Here is a 25,145-nt window from a genome sequence, read left to right as displayed (position 1 = left end):
TTGATTGCATTTAGAAAGTTTCTTACGCCAGTATGAGGAAGCTTATATTAAATTTTCATATTCGCAATAGTCCCCCTTTAAAATAAAAAAAAAATAAAACAAAACAACCTCTTTCCTGTAGCCATTAACTGAAGTGCTAGCTGTAAAGGGACAGTTGATAGCATACTAAGTTTTTTTTACTATAAATTTCAAATTTTTAGTAGGGGAAAAAACTAATTTTTTGGAATTTATTAAACCCCAAGGATGGAAAATGTCTGAATCCAAAAATCCACCATCTCGGTCCTGCCGAGGTTGTATATAAGTCAATGGGAGAAGTCCCGAAGATATCCTGATCTGAAAATTTATACTATTCGATTTTTTCATGATTTGTTTGAGTTTTTTTTCCAGCACAAGCAATTTTTGGAAAAATGTATTGATAAATAAAGGGGAAAACCTGTGTGGATTTGGTCGGAGTTGTTTTCAGAAAATACTCCGATTTTGATAAATAACCCCCTAAAGCTGTAAGGATCATTTGTGGAGCCTCTGCTATGAACAATGGACAGCAGACTTATTTCTCAGACACGTATGTATCATCCAATGATGATTTGGGAAGACATCGTACATCCAGAAGCAGCGTTTTATAATGGTATTGTATTATAAAGCATTAAAGGAAAACTATACCCCCAAAATGAATACTTAAGCAACAGATAGTTTATATCAAATTGAATGACATATTAAAGAATCTTACCAAACTGGAATATATATTTACATAAATATTGCCCTTTTACATCTCTTGCCTTGAGCCACCATTTCGTGACTCTATCTGTGCTGCCTCAGAGATCACCTGACCAGAAATACTACAACACTAACTGTAACAGGAAGAAGTGAGGAAGCAAAAGGCAGAACTCTGTCTGTTAATTGGCTCATGTGACCTAACATCTGGTTTGTATGTGTGCGCAGTGAATCGTACGATCTCAGGGGGCGACCCTTATTTTTTAAAATGGCAATTTTCTATTTATGATTACCCAATGGCACTTACTACTAGAAAAGTATATTATTATGATAATGGTTCATTTAAATGAAGGAGGGTTTTACATATGAGCTGTTTTACGCAGTATCTTTTAATAGAGACCTACATTGTTTGGGGGGTATAGTTTTCCTTTAAGCATAATACACTTTCTGCTGGATAGATCTGTAGGTGGAAAAGGGTAGAGTGGATTTTTAATTTAAAAAAATTAGTGGTACTGGTCCTTTAAGCTGACCATACATAGGAAGACTATTTGGCCAATCAGGAAAATCAGATTCAACGTTGGCCCAGACAAGCTGCCAAATGGAATCTTCAGCATGTTGTCTCCACAAAGACCAAAAAGCTTCTGGCCATAGCTCAAGTGTTCAGCCCAACCCAATATATGTTTACCCATATATACTAGAAGGGAGAGTGTCACACAGGGTGAAGCAAAAACATATAATATTATAATATTCCATCAGTATTTTTACCTTGCTGGTAGAAGCTTTGTAAGTTGTCTTTAACTTCTGAGAAAGCTGGCTTGTACTGTGACTAGCTGTAAAGACAAAGAAATAACATTACTAAATCAACGAGGGCAACTTTAATTCAAACACAGAATTTTTACATATATTCTAACCGAGACATGTGACTGGTGTTTCAGTTAGTGTGCATTTGAGGCAAACTTCACTCAGTCGATCATTATCACACTGAGTCTGTCTTTTAGGGTAAGGCCAGACGAGGAGATTTGGGGAGATTTTGTCGCCTGGCGACTTATCGCCACGTCTTTTGCGCGACTATCTCCCCGAACTGCCTCAGCGTCTTTTCCCCATAGGCTACAGCGCAAAATCGTGAGGCAACTTTGGGCGACTATTGAAAACGCATCGCCGCGTGTGCATTAGCGCAGGTGATTTTGCGCTGTAGCCTATGGGGAAAAGACGCTGAGGCAGTTCGGGGAGATAGTCGCGCAAAAGACGTGGCGATAAGTCGCCAGGCGACAAAATCTCCCCGAATCTCCTCGTCTGGCCTTACCCTTACTGTCCAACATGGTTTTCACTTCTATATGGACTGATGACAAATGGATAGGGGTATTGTGTCTGCAGATGTTTGTCATCAGATAGCAGCACTAAAACTACCAGCAATGCACCTAGACAAATACAAGAGTCCTCTGCACTCAACCCATTATCAGTATATTTAAGACAGAGACATTTTGTGCATACTGCTACTGAAAAATGCCTTACCCTTTAAACAAAACAGGGATTGTTTGTCCATATACTGCAATATATTTAAGCTGGCCAACTACGTCAAAGTCCTCCCATATCTGGCCAGACCTACGCTTAGTTTTCATCTGATTCATTAAGAATTCTATTGTTTCATTATACTTTAGCCCCCACCCTTCCCGATCAGGTGATCCCACTGGTGTCTTATAAAAGGGCAGCCAAATTTGAGTTTTACTTTGAAAGCAGCTAGTAAGTTGCAGGTTGTAAAATGTATAATGAAGCAATAGATTTCTGCTACTGCTGTACTGAAAGTTGGAGTGATATCACCCCCTCCCTCCCCCCCCCCCAGCAGCCAAACAACAGAACAATGGGAAGGTAACCAGATAACAGCTCCCTAACACAAAATAACAGCTGCCTGGTAGATCTAAGAATAGCACTCAATAGTAAAATCCAGGTCCCACTGCGACATATTTAGTTACATTGAGTAGGAGAAACAACAGCCTGCCAGAAAGCAGTTCCATCCTAAAGTGCTGGCTCTTTCTGAAAGCACATGACCAGGCAAAATGACCTGAGATGGCGCCTACACACCGATATTACACTATTATTAACTAAATACACTTGCTGGTTCAGGAATGAAATTTTATATTGTAGAAGCTAAATGTCACAATGCTGTTAGTCAACCCTGTCTGAGTAAACATGCTGGTAAACATTTTCAGTAATATATATTTTCTCTCTGATCACTTCTTACCTTTTGTTTTCATTTGTCCCTTGCTCAATTCCGCTCCATCTATAGCGTGTCCTTCCACTGCCAAGCGATCACTCAGTGTATCCATTTCCCGACGTACTTTTTACATAGGGAGGAAAAATAGAATGATTATGAAAAAATGGCCTTAATTACCACTTTCTTTTCATGTTATTTGACATTCAGAACACAAACTCAGCACATATGACTTGTGAACCTTTTTAGACCTCTCTGCCATGGCACCCCCCAAGGCTGAAGAAAAAAAGGCAGTGAACTCCGATATTTGAAGAATTAAGCAATGCTAAAAGATAAAATACTGACTGCACCAGAAGGTATTTCTGTGACATGATCACAGGGAAGTCTTTACTTTCCAGATGTCAGTATCACTCTAAAAACACAAGGATACAAAGGTAGAAGGGTGATGCCCTAACAACTGACACAAAACACTGTACCATGGAATAGATACTAACATCTACATAAGAAAACTTGAGCTGTATTAAAAGGGCCATTGATTCACGGCAGGAGGGTGTTATTCTTCACTGTATAGAGCACTGGTAAGGCTCCATCTAGATAGAATATGCCGTACAGTTTTGGTCTCCATCACTCAAACAGGACATTATTGTATTAGAGAGGGTACAGAGAAGGGCAACTAAGTTGGTAAAAGGTATGGAAAATCTTAGCTATGAGGAAAGACTGGCCGAACTGGAGATGTTCACGCTGGAGAAGAGGCGCTTAAGGGGTGATATGATAACTATGTATAAATATATAAGGGGATCATATAATAATCTCTCTAATGCTTTATTTACCAGTAGGTCCAGCTGACACAAGGTCACCCATTCCGATTAGAAGAAAAGAGGTTCTGGCTAAATATTAGGAAGGGGTTTGTTACAGTGAGAGCTGTGAAGATGTGGAATTGTCTCCCTGAATCAGTGGTACAGGCTGATACATTAGATAGCTTTAAGAAGGGGTTGGATGGTGTTTAGCAAGTGAGGGAATACAGGGTTATGGGAGATAGCTCATAGTACAAGTTGATCCAGGGACTGGTCCCATTGCCATTTTGGAGTCAGGAAGGAATTTTTTCCCTTCTGAGGCAAATTGGAGAGGCTTCAGATGAAGTTTTTTTCCTTCCTCTGGATCAACTGGTAGTTAGGCAGGTTAAAATAGAGTTAAAAGGTTGAACTTGATGGACGTGCCTCTTTTTTTCAACCCAACTTACTATGTTACTATGTACTCGTTGGAAAGGGGTTTGCGAGGTCAAACATATAAAGATGGACTGAAGCAGGCCAAGGATTTCAGACTTTATTTAGTGTATAGTAATCTGCCACACAGGCTGCCTTCATTAAAATAGTGTGGTTGCAGAGAACAACATCCCTGATTGTCTGACTCGTAGCAAAATAAACAATGTAGTGAATCAATATTTTGATATGGATATATTTATGTATAGCACAGCCTCAGTGCAAATGCAACAGCCTTTTTGTTACATAAAGAACACAGCCTCAAAGCAACTGAAACCACCCCTTCCAACTCCCATTGTCCTCAGTGAAGTGAACTCCTCATCATCACTGGTTCTTTTCCAGCAACTGTCACTGAAAATTAGGGATATCCGCAAGTTAGTCGCAAAAAAAGCGGGCACCCTGCGGAACGAGGGGAGGATTTTCAGGTAGAGTCCTGCAGCGGGTCGGGTACCCGTGGGTTACCTGCAAAAAAAAGCGGCACCCTGCGGAACGAGGGGAGGATTTTCAGGTATAGTCCTGCAGCGGGTCGGGTACCCGTGGGTTACCTGCAAAAAAAAGCGGCACCCTGCGGAACGAGGGGAGGATTTTCAGGTAGAGTCCTGCAGCGGGTCGGGTACCCGTGGGTTACCTGCAAAAAAAAGCGGCACCCTGCGGAACGAGGGGAGGATTTTCAGGTATAGTCCTGCAGCGGGTCGGGTACCTGCGGGTTACCTGCAAAAAAAGCGGCACCCTGCGGAACGAGGGGAGGATTTTCAGGTATAGTCCTGCAGCGGGTCGGGTACCTGCGGGTTACCTGCAAAAAAAGCGGGCACCCTGCGGAATGAGGGGAGGATTTTCAGGTGCGGGTATACCCGCGGATCGGGTTGCGGGTCATCTAAATTTCTTATCTTATGTACTATTGTCTATATTTTACTCTTTTTAAAGTTTTTGCTGCCCCCGCTTTTGATGACATCACTTCCGGTTTGCAGCACCATAATTTCCTGTCTGATGGAGGTCGGCGGGTTGCGGATAAGGCATTTGAGGGTCGGGTAGCGGATCAAAGTGGGTAAAAATGCGGGTTGCAGTTTGGGTCACAGGCTGTGGGTTGGGTTTGGGTCTTAGAAATTGGTTCCGTGCAGGACTCTAATGCACCATATCCACTATTTTGGATTTGGCTGAACACCCGAATCCTTTGTGAAAGATTTGGCCGCATACCGAACAGAATAGTAATTTGCATATGCAAATTAGGGTGGGAACGGGAAACTATTTTTTGCTTCCTTGTTTTGTGACAAAAAGTCACACGATTTCCCTCCCCTCATGTAATTTGCATATGCAAATTAGGATTTCGGTAGAAGGAATCGGCTGAATCTAAATCCTGCTGAAAAAGGCCGAATCCTGGATTTGGTGCATCCTTACTGAAAATAATACAGTACACGCCAGGGCAAGGCACAGTGGGCAAAACACCAGAAAATCATCCTGCGCCACAGGGTTTAGGCTTTATAATGAGATAAATTGAGACTTTTATAAATGGGCCTCAGTGTGTTTCACTGGCAGATAAATGCCTGTTACTCACTATACCTCCTGTTATTATCTTAATGGACATTGTCTGTCACTGTTCCAGACAGGTGGTTTTTAGCTGCAGCCTGAAGATGTATAATTCCTGTCTATTACCATTCATTCCTTTTTATAAAAAAAAAAAAAAAAAAGGAGCGAGAAAACAAAGTGTCATGAACTTTTGGGAGTCCTGCTGAGATTTATTTGCACAGTATTTTATTTGTAAACTCAGGCCATTCAAACAGAACAGGTTTAAAAGCAAAACGAAAAGTGCCGCATTATTTTAAGGTCATAAAGAGAAATAAGCACATTGTTTGCAAAAAGCATTTAGAACCCTGGGAACTGGATTTATGTTTACGCTACCAAAACAAATGCAGCAATAAGGTCACAACTGCCATAGCATTTAGCGAAAAAGTGATTTTAAAAGATAGGAACCCGAGCCTGTTTATCGTCCAAGTGGCAGGACAAAAAGAGAAAGTTCAGTAAAGTGTGGGGTACGGTCTTCTCTCCTCCAGGGAAGAGGAATTCACAAGAGTCTAATTTGCCGTTACCCACAGTGTGATTGCTCAGTGTCACACTAACCTAAGGCCAATGATTTTGGCACTTGTCACCCATAAGAAATAGAGATTACCTGTTGGTACAAAGTGGTGCAACTATACGAGGTATGGTCCGGGCTCACAGAGTCTGTTTGCTCTATAGCTTTAAAAGAGAACTAAAGCCTAACTAAAGAAGTAGCTAGAAATGTTGTACATTATGTGTTGTGCTTCTGTACCAGCCCAAGGCAACCACAGCCCTTTAGCAGTAAAGATCTGTGTCTCCAAAGATGCCCCAGTAGCTCCCCATCTTCTTTTCTGCTGATTCACTGCACATGCTCTGTGCTGCTGTCACTTACTGAGCTTAGGGAGCCACTCACAATATACAGTACACATAGAATAGAAATGTCACAATATAAGGCTGATTAGTAATTAATACAGATAATTACTACATGGCAGCACAGAAACCAGTGCAATTAGCATCAGAATTTAATAATCAGCAAACCTGTAGCATCAGCTTATATTACAGGGGAAGCTCATTTTCTGCTGGATAATTAGTGACGAGCCCTAAGCTTAGCTTCTCAACAGCCAATCAGAGCCCACTGAGCATGTGAGTGTCACAGACACTTTCCAAGATGGTGACCTCCTGTGACAAGTTTGAAGTCCTGGCTCATTGCTGCTATTGACAAGCTGAAACTTTAGGCTGGTGCAATGAATTCATTATAAAAAATATGGAATTTTAAGGGTTTAGTTCACCTTTAAAAAAATATCTGCTCACCAGCCACATTGCAACTACACTGAGGACATGAGGGGGGGGGGGAGGATGGGCGGGAAGTGGCCATAAGGTTGAAGTGCACACAGTGCCCCCCACCCAAAATTATTTTGCAGAGAGTCTGGTACGGCCATGGGCTAGGTACAAGACTGATTGCAAAAAAAAATGAATTTTCACACAACTGCAGTGTTTTACCAATGGTGATTATGGCTTGCTGCAATGAAAAGGTATTTTCAAGGGCTTTGACAACCGCTGTGCAAATTGCTACAACCATCCCCGTGTGTCATTGCCCTATCAATGCATCACTCATCTATTTCCTAAGCATAAAACTGGCCGCCCAATTTTTTTCTGCAGGCGGAGAGAAGCCGTTTCTTACACTTCCCTAGCTCTGTTTATCTGCATTGAAAAGTACTGCTACTGCTTGAGTGAAGGTACATGAAGCAGAGAAAATGTGAAAGTAGGCACTTTTGGGCCACCCTCCGCTCAGCAAAATTTAAAGAGGTGAGTATATGTGATAGATCCAAAACTGCCCATGTGCAACGAATCACTATCCCTGCAGTAATAATATGATATTGAATACAATGTAGAATAAGGCTGAGGTGGCAGCAGCAACAGCTTCACTAAGGAAATACAGGTATGGAACCTACTGTATTATCCAGATTGCTTGGGATCTGGGGTTTTCCTGATAACGGATCTTTCCATAAATTGGATCTTCATACCTAACGTCTACTATAAAAACGTGTAAATATGAAATAACCATAATAGGCTGGTTTGGCATCCAATAAGGATTAAATTCCTTATTCTTAGTTTGGATCAAGTACAATGTACTGTTTTATTATCACAGAGAAAAAGGAAACAATTCTTCAAAATATAGATTATTTGGGTAAAATGGAAACTATGGGAGATAGCCATTCCATAATTCGAAGCTTTCTGGATAATGGTTTCCAGATAACGGATCCTATACCTGTATGAATAGAGCCAGCCACAGGAAAATACCTTTTAGACTGCAAGATAATTGAAAATGAGAAAAGCACTTTTTTTTGCAACCAAAGCAACAATGAAGTGGCTTAAAAAAAAATAAAGTGTCCATAAGGGCAGAGACACACGCTCAGATTTGGGGATTTTAGTCGACAGGCGATAAATCGCCTCTTCTTCGGGGCGACTAATCTCCCCGAACTGCTTCCCTGCGACTAGAATATAAATCGCAATTCGTTTTCCGAATTAGCTCGAAGTTGGCTCACGAGGAAACTTCGGTGAGTTCGGAAAACAAAGCAATCCGAGTGCCATCCCGCCGGCGATTTAAATTCTCGCCGGCGGGAGGCAGTTTGGGGAGATTAGTCGCCGCGAAGAAGAGGCAATTTATCCACGGGCAACTAAATCTCCCTGAATAATAGCATGTGCCCTTACCCTATGAGTGGCTTAGTAAAAACCCCAACCTCAAACACCTCTTATTATCTATTAAAACCTGCTGTCCACAAGCTCTGTTCAAGGGAATTTTAAATAATCATTTGTAAATCGAATTGCTGCTGGCTGCTATAGTCTCTGCACTCATGACTGAATACCCCTTTGTTTAATGAACACTTAGGCAATGTCCAGACTTCCAAAAGGCTGTCATAGACATTTTATGTGTATAGAGAAACATATATAGGTATGGGACCTGTTATTCAGAATGCTTGGGACCTGGGGATAACGGATCATTCTGTAATTTGGTTCTACATACCTTAAGTCTACCTGAAAATCATGTCAATATTAATTAAAGCCAATAAGTTTGTTCTGCTTCCAATAAGGATTAATTATATCTTAGTTGGGATCAAGTACAAGCTACTGTTTTATTATTACAGAGAAAAAGGAAATCATTTTTAAAAAATCTGGATTATTTGATTATAATGGAGTCTACAGGAGACGGCCTTTATGTAATTCGGAGCATTCTGGATAACGGGTTTCCGGAAAAAGGATTCCATACCCGTATTGCTTGAAAATATAGAAATTGTGATGTCCTTTCACAGAAACAAATACTCACATTCCAAGTTCTCCAGGTAAAGATTCTCAAATTCTCTCTCTATTTGCCCAAAAAGATCCAGCAGCGTGTTGCGCACGGATGACGGCAGCTTGGAATCCTTTTAAGAATATAAATGGAAGAAAAAAATGAAAAAAGACACGTCAAATCAGTTTTACAGCAGATTGAGTCTATTAAAAACCAAGCAGAGTGTCTCCATACTAGAAGAATAAGCAGAGACTCTAGTGAGGATTGAGGTTCATTTCCACTATTACCTATTTTGGATAACGGTCATTGAATACAAAGGAGTTACAAATGACTCTTTCATGCTGTGCTGTGAGTTGAAATCTTACCTGTCCTTCCAACATGTCTCTCTGCAGCCCGAGGCGATCTTGCTCTGAGCTGTTGGTCCTCTTTATGGACAGACTGTGAGATTTGCGTTTCTGCTTTGTCTGGCGTGCAGCTGCCCAGCTTCCACTTTCAGTGGGCATCCCTGGGCTTCAAGAGGATTAATACAAACTGCAATGAAACAGTAACAAAGATGTGTGAGGAGAGAAATACTTAAAGTGATAATGACAGTAAAAGCTTAAAATATTAAGCTACATTAAAAGTTAAATATAGGTCACTTTGATCATTGTTTTGCTGATAGTTCTGCTTTTGTAAGTTATTAGTTAAAGGACATGTAAAGGTTAAAAAAAAACAAAATCCCATTTTTACTTTCTTGAATGAAAAAGAAACCAATCTCCAATATACTTCAATTAAAAAATGTGCACTGTTTTTATAAGAAACCTGACTGTATGCAGTGAAATTCTCCCTTCAGTTACTGCTGTGGATAGGAATTGTCAGACAGTCCCTAACTGTTCTGCAGGGAAACAATCATACTTATGAACAGCAGGGGGAGCCCCCGCCTTACTTCCCAGCCATGTAGAATTCAAGCAGCTTTGTTTGTTTCCCTGTAGAGCAGTCGTCGACTATTGGATTTTATTTTTGCCTTTACATCCCCTTTACTGTTTCCAACTCCAGCTGCAGAGATAAAGATCATGGAGCCAGATTTAAACAGATAAACTGGGATTCTATATGGAGGATTATTTTGCTGCAGCCGCTGGTTCTGCAGAGTTAGAGAAAGTTTGTATTAAACAATACAAAAACTATAAAATCCACATTAGATTACATGACAACACAGGACCCAGTGCAGTCTGTATATTCTTTGATTATTAATCAGTCTTGCGGTGTCGGCTTCTGGCAGATATTATTTGACTTGTGCGGTTTTGATAATTTATGACGATCCCTAAGCAGCCCAGGCCACACTGAGCATGTGCACAGTCCTGGTCTTGCAAAGACGTTTAACAAAGTTACAAGATGGTGAACCTCTGTGGCCAACTTTGAAAACATAAATCATTTGTTTGATTAGGCTTGTGGTGCAGTGAGTTCATGTTTATGTTTAGTATACAAAATACAGCATTTCTAGCCTTATTCTATTTTAGACTCTACTTCCCCTTTAAAGTTCAGGCAAATACTTTTATGGCAAAATTATAAACAGCATTCAAAGATAATGTTATGATGGATATGAAAAAAGGTTTCTCATGTCTGTATCTCTTTAATATATTTATAGCAGCTCTATAATACATTCTCTATAAAGGGGTTGTTCACCTTCCAAACACTTTTTTTCTTCTATTTGCCACCTAAAACCTGCCAAATTGCTGTTTAAGTCAATGGCAGTGGTCCAGGGATCAATTTTGAGTTGGTTGCAGCCTTCCTGACATTTGAGTTTTTTTCAGAGAAAAAAAACTCGAATAGAGCTTTTTAAATTCGTGTTTTCTGGTCGATTTAATATATCCGAGTTTAAAAAAATGTTGATTTTATTAATAAATTTTGATTGGTTGAATTTCAATTTTTATGGGCGTTTTGGGGAGTTTTTAAAAACTCACATAAATTCGAAATTCAACCTTTGATAAATGAGCCGACCCATGTTAAAGGAGACATATAGGATACATTTAAAAAACCCTAATTTTGTAGGCAATTATAAGTAATATATGGTGTTGCTTTTAAATGGTGCTAAAAAATAATATTATTATTGTAACATAGCCCCTTTATTAGAGTTCCCTATAGATGTTCACTGGTCCCTGTTTCAAATGAGGGGAGGGAGTGTCTTAACAGTCCCTGCCAGAAGCACAGTAGGAGGGGGACAGCCAATCACAGCCCTGCAGTCACACAAGCACAGACAGGCTTCAGTTCCCTATCAGGTCCTGCTAGCTGCTGATTGGTTCCTGTCCTACAGTGCAGTGAGCTGAGAGCCACCGGCTCCCCCTACACAGTCTGGGAATTCAGGGAGCAGGAAGTGGAGAAGAAGGGAGGGACTATTAGGGCTTTTGAAGAAATATTCAATAAATCAGCCTGAAACACTACTTTTTAAGCACAATTCTTCTAAATCTAAATGAGTATAACACACTGATACATTCTTATTTTTTACACAAAATGTCTCCTTCAACTCAAAAGTGAACAACCCCTTTAAAGGGAAACTAAACATGAAAAAGTATCCCCATGATCATGTCTGCAATTAAATTTAACTGCCCTTTTTTATATAAAAAAAAAAATATATAGGCTTTAAGAGCTTCTTTGCCAGGTTCTGAAGCCTAATTCCCTATGGAGGTAGACTCAGTATGACAGCTCCTCAGGGGATCACTTGCTGCGTATTTAGTTTAGATTGTATTCCAGCATTTCTGCATAGTTCTTTTAGCATTATTACAGCTTTAATTAAGCCCAGAGCTTCATCTCCATAGTGTGCCCTGTTTCCAAGAGTAGATGGAACAGGAATTTGCTCAGTTTTATAAACCCTCTATCTGGCGGCTGCTGGCAGTAAATAAAGTTGATATGCCCAAAAAGAATAGTATCTGTGTTATTATGATAACATAGATGGCTTACAAATCCTACGGTGAGAGCTGAAAATGATTGTATGATGGGTGCACTGACTGAATCATAAGGTGAATAGACATTATTATATCTTATAAGAACTCTAAAATCAAAGACGTGTTGAGGCTTTGCAGCTGCCCACACAACAGCGCTACACAAAAACAAACATTTCCTGAGGTTTAGAAATAGCTGATCTTCATTCTGCAAACAAACTAATAAGTAGCAGATCCTGCTCAGAGTACACACAATGTTGCGAGTGCATTCAAGTAAACTCTATGTCACCATTAGCACACTGCTCTTTAAAGGAATAGTAACACCAAAAAATGAAAATCCTTTAAAGTGATGAAAATATAATGTACTGTTGCCCACAGTAGATAACAGATAAGTACTACTATAGTTTATATAAACAAGCTGCTGTGTAGCCATGGGGGCAGCCATTCAAGCACAGGATACACAGTAGATAACAGATAAGTACTACTATAGTTTATATAAACAAGCTGCTGTGTAGCCATGGGGGCAGCCATTCAAGCACAGGATACACAGTAGATAACAGATAAGTACTACTATAGTTTATATAAACAAGCTGCTGTGTAGCCATGGGGGCAGCCATTCAAGCACAGGATACACAGTAGATAACAGATAAGTACTACTATAGTTTATATAAACAAGCAGCTGTGTAGCCATGGGGGCAGCCATTCAAGCACAGGATACACAGTAGATAATAGATAAGTACTACTATAGTTTATATAAACAAGCTGCTGTGTAGCCATGGGGGCAGCCATTCAAGCACAGGAGACACAGTAGATAACAGACAAGTACTACTATAGTTTATATGAACAAGCTGCTGTGTAGCCATGGGGGCAGCCATTCAAGCACAGGATACACAGTAGATAACAGTTAAGTACTACTATAGTTTATATAAACAAGATGATGTATAGCCATGTGAGCTAAACAAGATGATGTATAGCCTGTGCGTGAATGACTGTCCCATGGCTACACAGCAGCTTGTTTATATAAACTAAAAAAAGAAAGTTACGATAGTAGCCTTTGCATTACAGATATTCCCATCCCCTTACTGTGATACAAAAGGAAATAAATACATTTTTAAACTTAATGGACTAATTAAGGGGCATATTTATCAAGGGTCGAATTTCGAATTGGAAAAACGTCGAAATTCGAATTAAAAAAGACCAACAGAAACTAAGTCAAAGTTGTTTTTTTTTGGTTGAAAAGGTCCGTTTTCAAATGAATAGGTCCGTATTCGGCCAAGGAATGTCGCATTTGATCGAATTCAATTCGAAGTTTTTTCCAAAAAAAAAAAAAGTCCACTAGTTGACTCCAGATAGGTTCTAAGAGGTCCCCCATAGGCTAAAACAGCAATTCTGCAGGTTTTAGATGGCAAATGGTCGAAGTTGAATTTTTAAAGAGACAGTACATAATAAATTTCGATATTCAAATTTTTTTCAAATCGAAATTATTTTTCCAATCAAATTTGGACTATTCCCTAGTCAAAGTACACAAAAAAATAGCTCGAAATTAGAATTTTCTTCATTCAAAAATTCACCTCAACCTTTGATGAATCTGCCCCTAAGTGTCTTTGGATGAAGAAAATTAATTGACGGGAGCTGGGAGGGTACCCGATGTACAAGAATTCTCACTGGAAAGCCCTTTTCTTCTGCATCAGTTTCTGGAGTGTTTGCATGTGGATCCAGGGCCGCCATCTGGGGGGGGGGGCCCAGGAGGTACAGTTGTACCAGGCCTGGTTCTAAAGGGGGGCCCGGCACTTTCCGAATTAGACGGGCCCCCTTGAGCTGAACCCAAAGCCGCAAACGGAGCCGAAGCCGCTAAACGACCACCAATGGGTTTTGTTTTTTTAACAGGTGTTCTTTTTATTGATTTTTATTTTAACTGGGGGAGGGGATACAGAAGAGAACTGGGAGGTAAGGAAAAAAAATTCAGAATACCAATGGGTTTTTAAAAGAAAACTATACCCCTTAAACAATGTAGGTCCTTATAAAAAGATATTGCATACAGCTTTTTTTAGTAGTATGTGCCATTGGGTAATCATAAATAGAAAATTGCCATTTTAAAAAAATAAGGGCCGCCCCCTGGGATCGTAGGATCGGTGCACACAAACAAACTATACTTGTTAGGTCACATGAGCCAATAAACAGACAGAGTTGTGTCTTTTGCTCCCACACTTCTTCCTGTTACAGTTAGAGCTGCAGTATTTCTGGTCAGGTGATCTCTGAGGCAGCACACTGACCATCACAAAATGGGGGTTCAAGGCAAGAGATGTAAAAGGGCAATATGACCTCTTCAAAGTCATAATTAGGGACACACTCTTACAATGCTTCCAGCCTGTATGAATCCTCCCAGGACTTCTAGGTGTTGTTATAATAAGACAGCCAAGGGGGCAAAGGTAATGTTTCTGAGAAATATGAATAATTTTGCTGTGTTGACAAGAAATAATGTTAGTTTTGGCTGGGGGGAGGGAGAGGAAGCAATTTTATTTTGTTTTCATGCTGCCTTTTATGTCCTGCCAAAAAAAATTAAAATCTCCGGAGGAGAAAGCAACAAGGGCTCCAAGTACACTGTTTTTGCAAAGCGCTTATGTTTGGGATACAGGAAGGTATTTTATGTAGGGGGTTATGTATCATTTAAACGGTTTGTTCACCTCCCCAACACTATTTCAGTTCAGTTGTTTTCAGATTGTTCTCCAGAAATAAAGATTTTTTCCAATTGCTTTCTATTTTGTATTATTTACAGTTTTTCCATAATCTAAGTTTAAAGGGGTTGTTCACCTTTGATATAACTTTTAGTATAATGTAGAGAGTGATATTCTGAGACAATTTGCAATAGGTTTTCATTTTTTATTATTGAAGGTTTTTTTTTTTTTAGTTATTTAGCTTTTTATTCAGCAGCTCTTCAATTTGCATCTTAAGCAGTCTGGTAACTAGGGTCCAAATTACCCTAGCAACAATAAGAGACTGGAATATGAATAGGAGAGGCCTGAATAGATCAATAACAATACATTTGTAGACTTACAGAGCATTTGTTTTTTTTAGAAGGGGACAGCAACGCCCATTTGAAAGCTGCAAAGAGTCAGAAGAAAAAGGCAAATAACTATAAAAAAATAAATAATGAAAACCAATTGAAAAGTTGCTTAGAATTGGCTGCTACCATCCCTTTTATGTCCCTTTCTCTGGTGTTTGAGTCCGGCAGCTCAGTAATTCAGGTGCAGACTCTAAACTGCTACAATTTTGCAACATTGAGTTGATCCATTTCTCAGCAGCATCTCTGGAGTATTAGCAACTATTGTATCAATTCTAACAGCTGCCTGTAAAGAAACTTAGGGATAGTGTATAGTAGGGCTAAAGATAAGAAATCCAGGGATCCCCAACCTTTTTTTGCCAAGGGACTGGTGGACCGGGGGAGGGGATGGCGTCCAATTCGGCACACCGCGTTAATTGACCCCTCGGCTCGGCGGCCCAGTTCAAAACTGTACGGCGGTTGGGGATCCCTGAACTAAGCATTTCAATTTAGAACAGTTTAGAGAGTCGGCGACCCCGCCTTCCCAGAGCTGATTTAGAAAGGTGAAAATTAGATTTACGGTACAGACACACCCTAAGATTTAGTCGCCGAGCGACAAATCACCTCTTCTTTGGGCGACTAATCTCTCCGAAAAGTAGGGATGCACCGAATCCACTTTTTTAGATTTGGCCGAACCCCCCAAATCCTTCAAGAAAGATTCGGCCGAATACCAAACTGAATTCCAATCCTAATTTGCAAATTAGGGATGGGAAGGGGATAAAATTCTTACGGTACTTCATTGATTTGTGACAAAAAGTCACACGATTTCTCTCCCTGCCTCTAATTTGCATAAGCAAATTAGGTTTCGGATTCGGTTTGGCCGGGCAGAAGGATTTGGCCGAATCTGAATCCTGCTGAAAAAGGCCGAACCCTGGGCAAATCCTGGATTCTGTGCATCCCTAGCGAAAAGCCTTCCCGCTGGCTAGAATTTAAAACCCCGGCAGGCAATTTAGATTCTAGCCGGCAAGAAGGCTTCTGGGGGAGATTAGTCGCCCGAAGAAGAGGCGATTTGTGTCCGGGCGACTAAATATCCCCGAATCTGAGCGTGTGCCCTTACCCTTACACTTTAATATTGGAAGAACGGTCACACATAAAAAAATTAGAAAGTAATTGGAAAAAGTCTTTATTTCTGGTGAACTGTCTGAAACCAACTGAACTGAAAAAAAGTGTTGGAAGGTGAACAACCCTTTTAAAGAGATACTTTACAGACAATTCACACAGTCACCTGCAGTAGTTTCAGCACTCACGTTTTGAAGACTTTCTAATGCCTTGCATTCTTATCTGTCAATAGCCAGGCCTAACCCCTCTGAATCACTACTAGTGAACTTATAGCTAAGGTTACAGGTGCCTGCGAATTGCTGTGAAATTGCCTCCTCTTAGAAACACGTGTAACCAGAACTCGGAAATGCAGGGTACTGGCAGTGCTGAAATCTCCAATTCTAGTAGAAATTCCTAAATGAAGCCAGTCATACAAGGGCAGATTTAAGCTTCCACTTATTTGGAGACCTCATCAAATGAGCTGATCTTTAAGAGGCAGATTTATCAAGGGTCCAACTGAAAATTCAAATTCGAAATTTGAATTTTCGATTTTTTTTTTCATGGTCAAAACCTAATCCCTAGTCTAATTCGACTAGGGAGTTATTCAAATTCGAATCAAGTTTTTTTTTTTTGTTTTTTTTTTAAATTTGAATTTGATTTTCGAGATTTATAATACTCTGGCTCTTTAAGAATTCGAATTAGACTATTCGCCGCCTAAAACCTGCTGAAATGCTGTTTGAGTCAATAGGAGAGGTCCAGGGATCAATTTGGATTTGTTTCCAGCCTTCCGGACATTCAAGTTCAGTAAAATCAGTAAGTAAATCAGTAAAATTCAAATCAATATGTTTTTTAAAATTTGAATCTAATTTGATTCGAGTTTTTGGGCCGATTTAATTTCACCCGAGTTTTAAAAATTAGATTTTATTTTTTAATAAATTTCGATTTGTCGAAAACTCACATGAATTCAAAATCTGACCTTTGATAAATGTGCCTCTAAGGGCTAGTCCACACGAGGAGATTCGGGAAGATTTTGTCGCCTGGCGACTAATCGCCTCGTCTTTTGAGTGACTGCCTCAGCGTTTTTCCCCATAGGCTACATTGAAAAGTCGCCTGCGCTAATGCACACGCAGCGATGCGTTTTCTATAGTCGAGGCAACTTTGGGTGACTATTGAAAACGCATCGCTGCGTGTGCATTAGCGCAGGCGACTTTTCATTGTTACCTATGTGGAAAAACAATGAGGCAGTTCGGGGAGATAGTCACTCAAAAGACGAGGCGATTAGTCGCCAAGCGACAAAATCTTCCCGAATCTCGTGTGGCCTTACCCTAAGGGGCACATTCACCAAGCTCGGGTGAATGAACAGAGGGAAAAATTTCAAGTAGTTTTTTGTGCTCCTCGACTATCGAATTGGCGTAAATTCGTCTGAGTAGAATGATTTGAATAGATCGAGCGAAAAAACACTGCGACTATTCGCCCATTCTATAGTTGAAGTACTGTCTCTTTTAAAAATACTTTGACTGCCTACTTCGCCAGATTAAATCTACCGAATTGCTTTAAAAGCCTATGGGAAAGTCCCATAGGCTTTTTTTTTTAAAGTTTTTGATCGAATAAAAAGGCATTCAATCGAATGAAAATCCTTCGATCGTGCGACTATTCGCCGGGCAAATATTCGCCCATTCGACTGCGCGTAAATTCGCCCGAATTCCCTATTCGATTCTATTCTCCAGTCGAATTTCGAGAGATTTAACCCCTCGAAATTCGACCCTTGATACATCTGCCCCTTAGTGTATGACCAGCTTCAGACTGTATAAAAGGAAAGCAAGAATAATAATTATAATAATAATAATAATAATAATAATAATAATAATAAAAGGCTGAATATGCCCTGAGGCAGCCCTGCATTAGTGCCTGCTCAAATGAACAATGCTGATGGTCTTGGACTAAATACAAAGCGGCTTTTATTATTTCTATTATATCAGCTCAATACATGTTTCAGTCACAGTATGAATTCATGTCAATGGAGCTAAAAATAAAACTGAATGCTCTATGGTGTAATCCACATAAGCACGTGTGTGTATGTGACTGTGTTCTTTTATTTCTCTCACTTAATCCCCCTTTATCCGTATGTATTGGGGGTCTCTGGGGAGAGGCCTAAATGCCATACAAATGCATATAAATACAATTAAAAGTACAGCACTTATTTTCCTACATCAGCATACCTCCCAACATTTTGAAAATAGTAAGAGGGACAAAAAGATTTTGACCACTCCCATTTTTGTGACCACACCCCCTAATTACCATGTTTCTTTTACCAAATTTGGCAAGTTATGAATGTTTGAACAAGTCTGTGGTTTTTGTGTGTTATTACAGTTTTTCTAATGATGGTGAATTGCCCTTTAGCGCAAGGCCAGACGTGGCGTTTTTAAGTTGCGTTTTTAAAAAAAACCAGCCAAGCGTATATACGCATAAACTGCATTACCACTGAAACTAATGGAAAATGCACTATGGCAATTCACACAGGGCGCTTGCAAGCTGAAATCCGCCACAGGACGCCAGTATTGGCGTTTTTTAGCAGAAACGCCAATACGTCAAGAAACTACCAAATCAATAGACTCTATGGGATCTGCACATTTGAAACCACACTTTACATAAATACGCAGCGTATTTTAAATATGACGTCCAAATTCAATGAGAAAAATGAGAAGTGCATGTTGGGAAAAGAATCCTACGTGCTGATTTCAGTGGGGTATTTACGACCTGGCTGTTCTTTTTTAAAAACGCAACGTAAAAATGCCACGTCTGGTCTTGCCCTAAAGGTGCAAATCACAGTTTCCCCAAGAGCCCTGATTATCTTAAATTGTTACAATTGCTTCTTTGTTTATCTTAAATTGTTACAAATGTATCTATTTTCCCCTGCCACATATTCTAGGCTCTCTGCCAAAAACCAATTAAGTTTTAGGAATTGTTGTATCTTTTTCTGGCTGTTCAATGCAGATCAAAGAGAAAGTCGGGACATTTTAGTTTCAGCGGGACTGTCCCACGAAAAATGGGACAGTTGGGAGTTATGCAATCAGTATTGTTTTCTGTTTTCTACACATAGATAAAGCAATTATCCAGAAAGCTTATAATTACGGGAAGACCATCTCCCACAGACCCAATTTTAATCAAATAATTTAAAATGTTTAAAATGATTTCCTTTTTCTCTGTAGTAATAAAACAGCACCTAAAAAAAAACACATTGCGCTGATTTTCTCTTTAAAGGAAAAGGAAAGCTACCGAAGCAGTTTATTGCCAATAGATCAGCCACAATAGTGCAAGCTATAACACTATATTTATTCTGCAGAATGATTTACCATACCCGAGTAAACAGCTCTAGAACTCTCTGTTTGTTTAGGATAAAAGCTGCCATATTAGCTTGGTGTGACATCACTTCCTGCCTAAATCTCTCCCTGCTCACTCATAGTTCTGGGCTCAGATTACAGCAGGGTTGAAGGAAGGGAGGGAGGAGCAAACTGAGCATGCTCAAGCCCTGCCCTGGAGGTTTAAGCTTATAACAGGAAGTCTGATACAGAAGCCCATGAGTACACAATAGAAGGAAAGAAATGTGGTGTTTCTTTTGACAGAGGACTCAGAGCAGCATTACTTTGAGGGTTCACTGGTGTATTTATATAGACCTTTCTGATAAAGCTTAATTAGTTGTAGCTTTCCTTCTCCTTTAAGAAGACAACTAGGGGAAAAATGATGAACCCGCTGACAGTCAAGAAACAGAACAGGTGAAGCTCAATGGACTTGTATTATCAATCAATCTCCAGAGCACAGGGGATAGAAGCAGCCTAGACTTGATAGGACAGAGTGCAAAATTGAATTAATGTGGTAACTTAGTTACCATAAAGCTTTAGCTTTGATCTGTCTAGCTCTAACTAGAAAATCTCAGAAGCAGCAAGGCCATTATAGATTGCTGTTATGGATACAGACTTGACTTGATACAGAGGGACGGGGCCACATGCATCAACACATGTTCCTCTATACTTGTGCCTTGTGTCCAAAAAGCGCTGGAGTAGAAGGTGCACACACTGATGTAACCCTACAATGACTACCTGTCTTGAGAAGACGTTACTTCCAGGCCTCTCTTTGTGACTACATACCTAATGCAATTTGCTTGTCGTAGCGTCCAGTTTAACGGGTACCCACAATTCTGGGAATAATGACGTACAGATATGGGACTGCTTATACAGAATGCTTGGAACCTGATTTTTTCCTGCTTAAAAACAAAATAAATATTTAAACATTAAATAAACCCAAAAGGATCATTTAGCCTCCATTAAGGCTTAATTATATCTTAGTTGGGATCAAGTAAAAGGTACCGTTTTATCATTTTTATAATTAAAGGAGAAGGAAAGGCAAAAATTAAGTAAGCTTTATCAGAAAGGTCTATATAAATAAACCAGTAAACCCTCAAAGTAATGCTGCTCTGAGTCCTCTGTCAAAAGAAACACCACATTTCTTTCCTTCTATTGTGTACTCATGGGCTTCTGTATCAGACTTCCTGGTTTCAGCTTAAACCTCCAGGGCTTGGGCTTGAGCATGCTCAGTTTGCTCCTCTCCCCCTCCCTCCTCCTATCCCTGCTGTAATCTGAGCTCAGAGCTGTATGTGAGCAGGGAGAGACTCAGGCAGGAAGTGATGTCACACCAAGCTTATATGGCAGCTTCTATCCTAAACAAACAGAGTTAGTGTCTAGAGCTGTTTACTCAGGTATGGTAAAGCATTCTGCAGAATATAGTGTTCTAGCTTGCACTATTGTGGCTAATCTGTTGGCAATAAACTGTCTTGGAGATTTCCTTCTCCTTTAAAACTGGCCTTCCTGTAATTTGGAGCATTCTGAATAACAGTTTTCCAGAGAACAGATCCTATACTAATACAAAACATTACGGTTATGGTGCTCATCTTAGCTTGGGCTTTAATCCCCATTACTTGGACACTTGCCTCAATGCTGAAACATGAAGCACCTCTCTCACACCCAAATTGCATGAAGTGATGTTATCATGATTGTGTACTGGTGAGAATGCCGACACAACAACAGAAAGCCAGTGTTATTACCGCTGATAACATGAACGCAAACAGCAATTATACTTGACCCAATCAGTGTGCATTTATAGTGTTCTGCCCTGTACAAGAGCCAATTAAACTCATTAATCTTTTATGTTTGAGCTTTTCTTAAATCCTGCCAGTGGCATTGAGCACAAGGAGAAATAAGGAGAAATAATAAGGATTTTATCGATTCGTTCTACTGTGAGTCTTAAACAAACAAGGCTGAGTGCCTGCAGAGCTATGAGCAGAATACAGCTCTCCCCAGAGACCAGCATAAAAAACACATTTTGTTATCACACAAAACAAAAACAATCTATTATTAAAGCTGTTTAATTAACCCTGTACACTGGAATCCGATTGACAGGCTCCCTCTTAACCCTAAACTCACCATGCTGGCCAACCGCTTGGATGTTGCTCCCAGTGGCCTCAAAGCAGGTGCTTGTTTTTCAATTCTTGACTTGAAGGCAAACTTTAGTTGTATAAATACTATGTGTACTGCCAAACAGAGCCACCTGTAGGCTGCCAGTCCACATAGGGGCTACCAATAGCCAATCACAGTCCAAATCTGGCACCCCAAGGAACGATTGGTCACTCCAAAGTTTCAGCAAAATCACCCAAGGAGGTCACACCAAAGTTTCAGCAAAATCACCCAAGGAGGTCACACCAAAACTTCAGCAAAATCACCCAAGGAGGTCACAACAAAACTACAGTAGATCACACATGGAGGTCACACCAAAGCTTCAGCAAAATCACCCAAGGAGGTCACACCAAAGCTTCAGCAAAATCACCCAAGGAGGTCACAACAAAACTACAGCAAAATCACCCAAGGAGGTCACACCAAAGCTTCAGCAAAATCACCCAAGGAGGTCACACCAAAGCTTCAGCAAAATCACCCAAGGAGGTCACACCAAAGCTTCAGCAAAATCACCCAAGGAGGTCACACCAAAGCTTCAGCAAAATCACCCAAGGAGGTCACACCAAAGCTTCAGCAAAATCACCCAAGGAGGTCACACCAAAGCTTCAGCAAAATCACCCAAGGAGGTCACACCAAAGCTTCAGCAAAATCACCCAAGGAGGTCACACCAAAGTTTAGCAAAATCACCAAAGGAGGTCAAGCCAAAGCTTCTGCAAAATCACCCAAGGAAATCACACCAAAGCTACAGCAAAATCACCCAAGGAGGCCACACCACAGTGTGCAGAAATGCCTGCCAAAGATTGCATAGTTAAGGGTGCTCAATGCTTAGCTTCCCCTTATAAAGCATTTCCACAAGGCCTGAATAATAGTTTCCGCCCCATCCCCAAACCCACCTGTTTCCTTTTGACACTCCTGCTCCTAGGTAGACAATAGCCAGGTAAGGCACGTGCAGTTAAATTGGGTACCTTGTAAACTAGTAAACTCACTGCAACACACGGGAGGTCCAGGTGCTCATGCCTCAGACCTTCAGCTTTAGGAGAACATCAAAATCTTAGATAAAGAACCTGCACAAACTGGACTTAAATCAATAAAAGCTTCAATCACCCTTTGACATTGTGTAATAGTAAAGGATAAGCCTGCTGCATTTCGTGCCAACATGGGGCAATTAGTCATAGCCATAGACAATATCCAGGTTCTGTACGTGCTAACAAAGGGCAGCTCACCAGACACTGGTTGGGCCCCAGCTATCTATTTTCATGGGACTACAATTTTTTTTATGGCAGTGACCCATCGCAAGGTCCCTTATACACAAGCTGCTGATCAATAGGGTGGTCTGTCGTTTAAAGATCTGATCAGCAACTATCCTAGTTGTACTTTAAACTCTAATGAGAGAGTTTAGCCTATGAGTGAAACTGAACAGGGATACCAGTAGCCAAAATGGAATACAGTAAAATGTATTATTTTGTATAAAGGGCTGTGTGGATAGAGGTGTTTCCTCCAAATGCAGCACCAACACCCTCCCACGGGTAAGACTTCTCACAGCTCGTTCTGACTAAGCACATTTTATAAAGTTTTTTTTTAATTTTTTTCCAACAGACTGTACATTTTCTAACCCTATAAATGCCAGACAATTTCCCATTCTTTAGTCAGCAAAGGCTAGACACTTTTTATTTATGTTGTGCTCTCATCCTTTGGGGGAACTTCTCCTAAGATATACATCCCATGTGGAATACACAGGGAACTGGCAGAAACTTGTCTGATAATGGGCCCCACTCCATGCTAATATTGCTCAGAGAGCTCAGACCCCACTCCATGCTACTATTGCTCAGAGAGCTCAGGCCCCACTCCATGCTACTATTGCTCAGAGTTCAGGCCCCACTCCATGCTACTATTGCTCAGAGAGCTCAGACCCCACTCCATGCTACTATTGCTCAGAGAGCTCAGACCCCACTCCATGCTACTATTGCTCAGAGAGCTCAGACCCCACTCCATGCTACTATTGCTCAGAGAGCTCAGGCCCCACTCCATGCTACTATTGCTCAGAGAGCTCAGACCCCACTCCATGCTACTATTGCTCAGAGAGCTCAGACCCCACTCCATGCTACTATTGCTCAGAGAGCTCAGGCCCCACTCCATGCTACTATTGCTCAGAGAGCTCAGGCCCCACTCCATGCTACTATTGCTCAGAGAGCTCAGACCCCACTCCATGCTACTATTGCTCAGAGAGCTCAGGCCCCACTCCATGCTACTTTTGCTCAGAGAGCTCAGACCCCACTCCATGCTACTATTGCTAAGAGAGTTCAGGCCCCACTGCATGCTACTATTGCTCAGAGTTCAGGCCCCACTCCATGCTACTATTGCTCAGAGTTCAGGCCCCACTCCATGCTACTATTGCTCAGAGTTCAGGCCCCACTCCATGCTACTATTGCTCAGAGAGCTCAGACCCCACTCCATGCTACTATTGCTCAGAGTTCAGGCCCCACTCCATGCTACTATTGCTCAGAGAGCTCAGACCCCACTCCATGCTACTATTGCTCAGAGAGCTCAGACCCCACTCCATGCTACTATTGCTCAGAGAGCTCAGGCCCCACTCCATGCTACTTTTGCTCAGAGAGCTCAGACCCCACTCCATGCTACTATTGCTAAGAGAGTTCAGGCCCCACTGCATGCTACTATTGCTCAGAGTTCAGGCCCCACTCCATGCTACTATTGCTCAGAGTTCAGGCCCCACTCCATGCTACTATTGCTCAGAGAGCTCAGACCCCACTCCATGCTACTATTGCTCAGAGTTCAGGCCCCACTCCATGCTACTATTGCTCAGAGAGCTCAGACCCCACTCCATGCTACTATTGCTCAGAGTTCAGGCCCCACTCCATGCTACTATTGCTCAGAGAGCTCAGGCCCCACTCCATGTCTGATTCAGGCTGATCCCAGATGCATTGAAAGACATTGAGCATTCCTACTCGACAGGAAAAGATTTATAAAACATTAGTCATCTTCAACTAAGAGCAGCCAAATTAACACAGGATATTGTTTCCTAGTGAACGCCTGAACATGGCATGAGGCCAAATTTGTCACAGTGGAAATTAAAGAATTGTTTTTGTACCCAGAAAAGCAGATATATTTACATTGATGTTCCTCAGAGCATGAATAAGATATTTCATATTGTTAGATCAGACACACACAAAGCAAACAAATAAGATTCAATTCTTAAAGGAGAAGGAAAGGCTAAAATTAAGTAAGCTTTATCAGAAAGGTCTATATAAATAGACCAGTAAACCCTCAAAGTAATGCTGTTCTGAGTCCTCTGTCAAAAGAAACACAGCATTTCTTTCCTTCTATTGTGTACTCATGGGCTTCTGTATCAGACTTCCTGTTTTCAGCTTAAACCTCCAGCGCTTGGGCTTGAGCATGCTCAGTTTGCTCCCCCCTCCCCGCTGTAATCTGAGCCCAGAGCTATGAGTGAACAGGGATTGACTCATGAAGGAAGTGGTGTCACACCAAGCTAATATGGCAGCTGTTATCCTAAACAGAGAGAGCTTCTAGAGCTGTTTACTCAGGTATGGTAAAACATTCTGCAGAATAAA

The 25,145-nt window shown here is 40.8% G+C and overlaps 1 protein-coding gene across 1 annotated transcript in view; it reads right to left on the bottom strand.

Annotated features, from left to right (window-relative positions):
- Positions 1 to 25,145, bottom strand: part of wdr37.S (WD repeat domain 37 S homeolog) — an 82,320-nt gene that overhangs the window by 39,447 nt on the left and 17,728 nt on the right. The window contains exons 2-5 of the mRNA XM_018269048.2: positions 9,367 to 9,532; positions 9,038 to 9,134; positions 2,951 to 3,046; positions 1,477 to 1,541 (exon numbers count right to left, since the gene is read on the bottom strand). Coding sequence (XP_018124537.1) covers positions 1,477 to 1,541; positions 2,951 to 3,046; positions 9,038 to 9,134; positions 9,367 to 9,504 — 396 coding nt within the window. The 5' untranslated portion in view covers positions 9,505 to 9,532. The remainder of the gene's footprint in view (positions 1 to 1,476; positions 1,542 to 2,950; positions 3,047 to 9,037; positions 9,135 to 9,366; positions 9,533 to 25,145) is intronic.

Source organism: Xenopus laevis, chromosome 6S, assembly GCF_017654675.1.
Source record: "Xenopus laevis strain J_2021 chromosome 6S, Xenopus_laevis_v10.1, whole genome shotgun sequence".
Classification (NCBI taxonomy): Eukaryota; Metazoa; Chordata; class Amphibia; order Anura; family Pipidae; genus Xenopus; species Xenopus laevis.
This window is presented reverse-complemented; position numbering and strand designations above follow the sequence as displayed.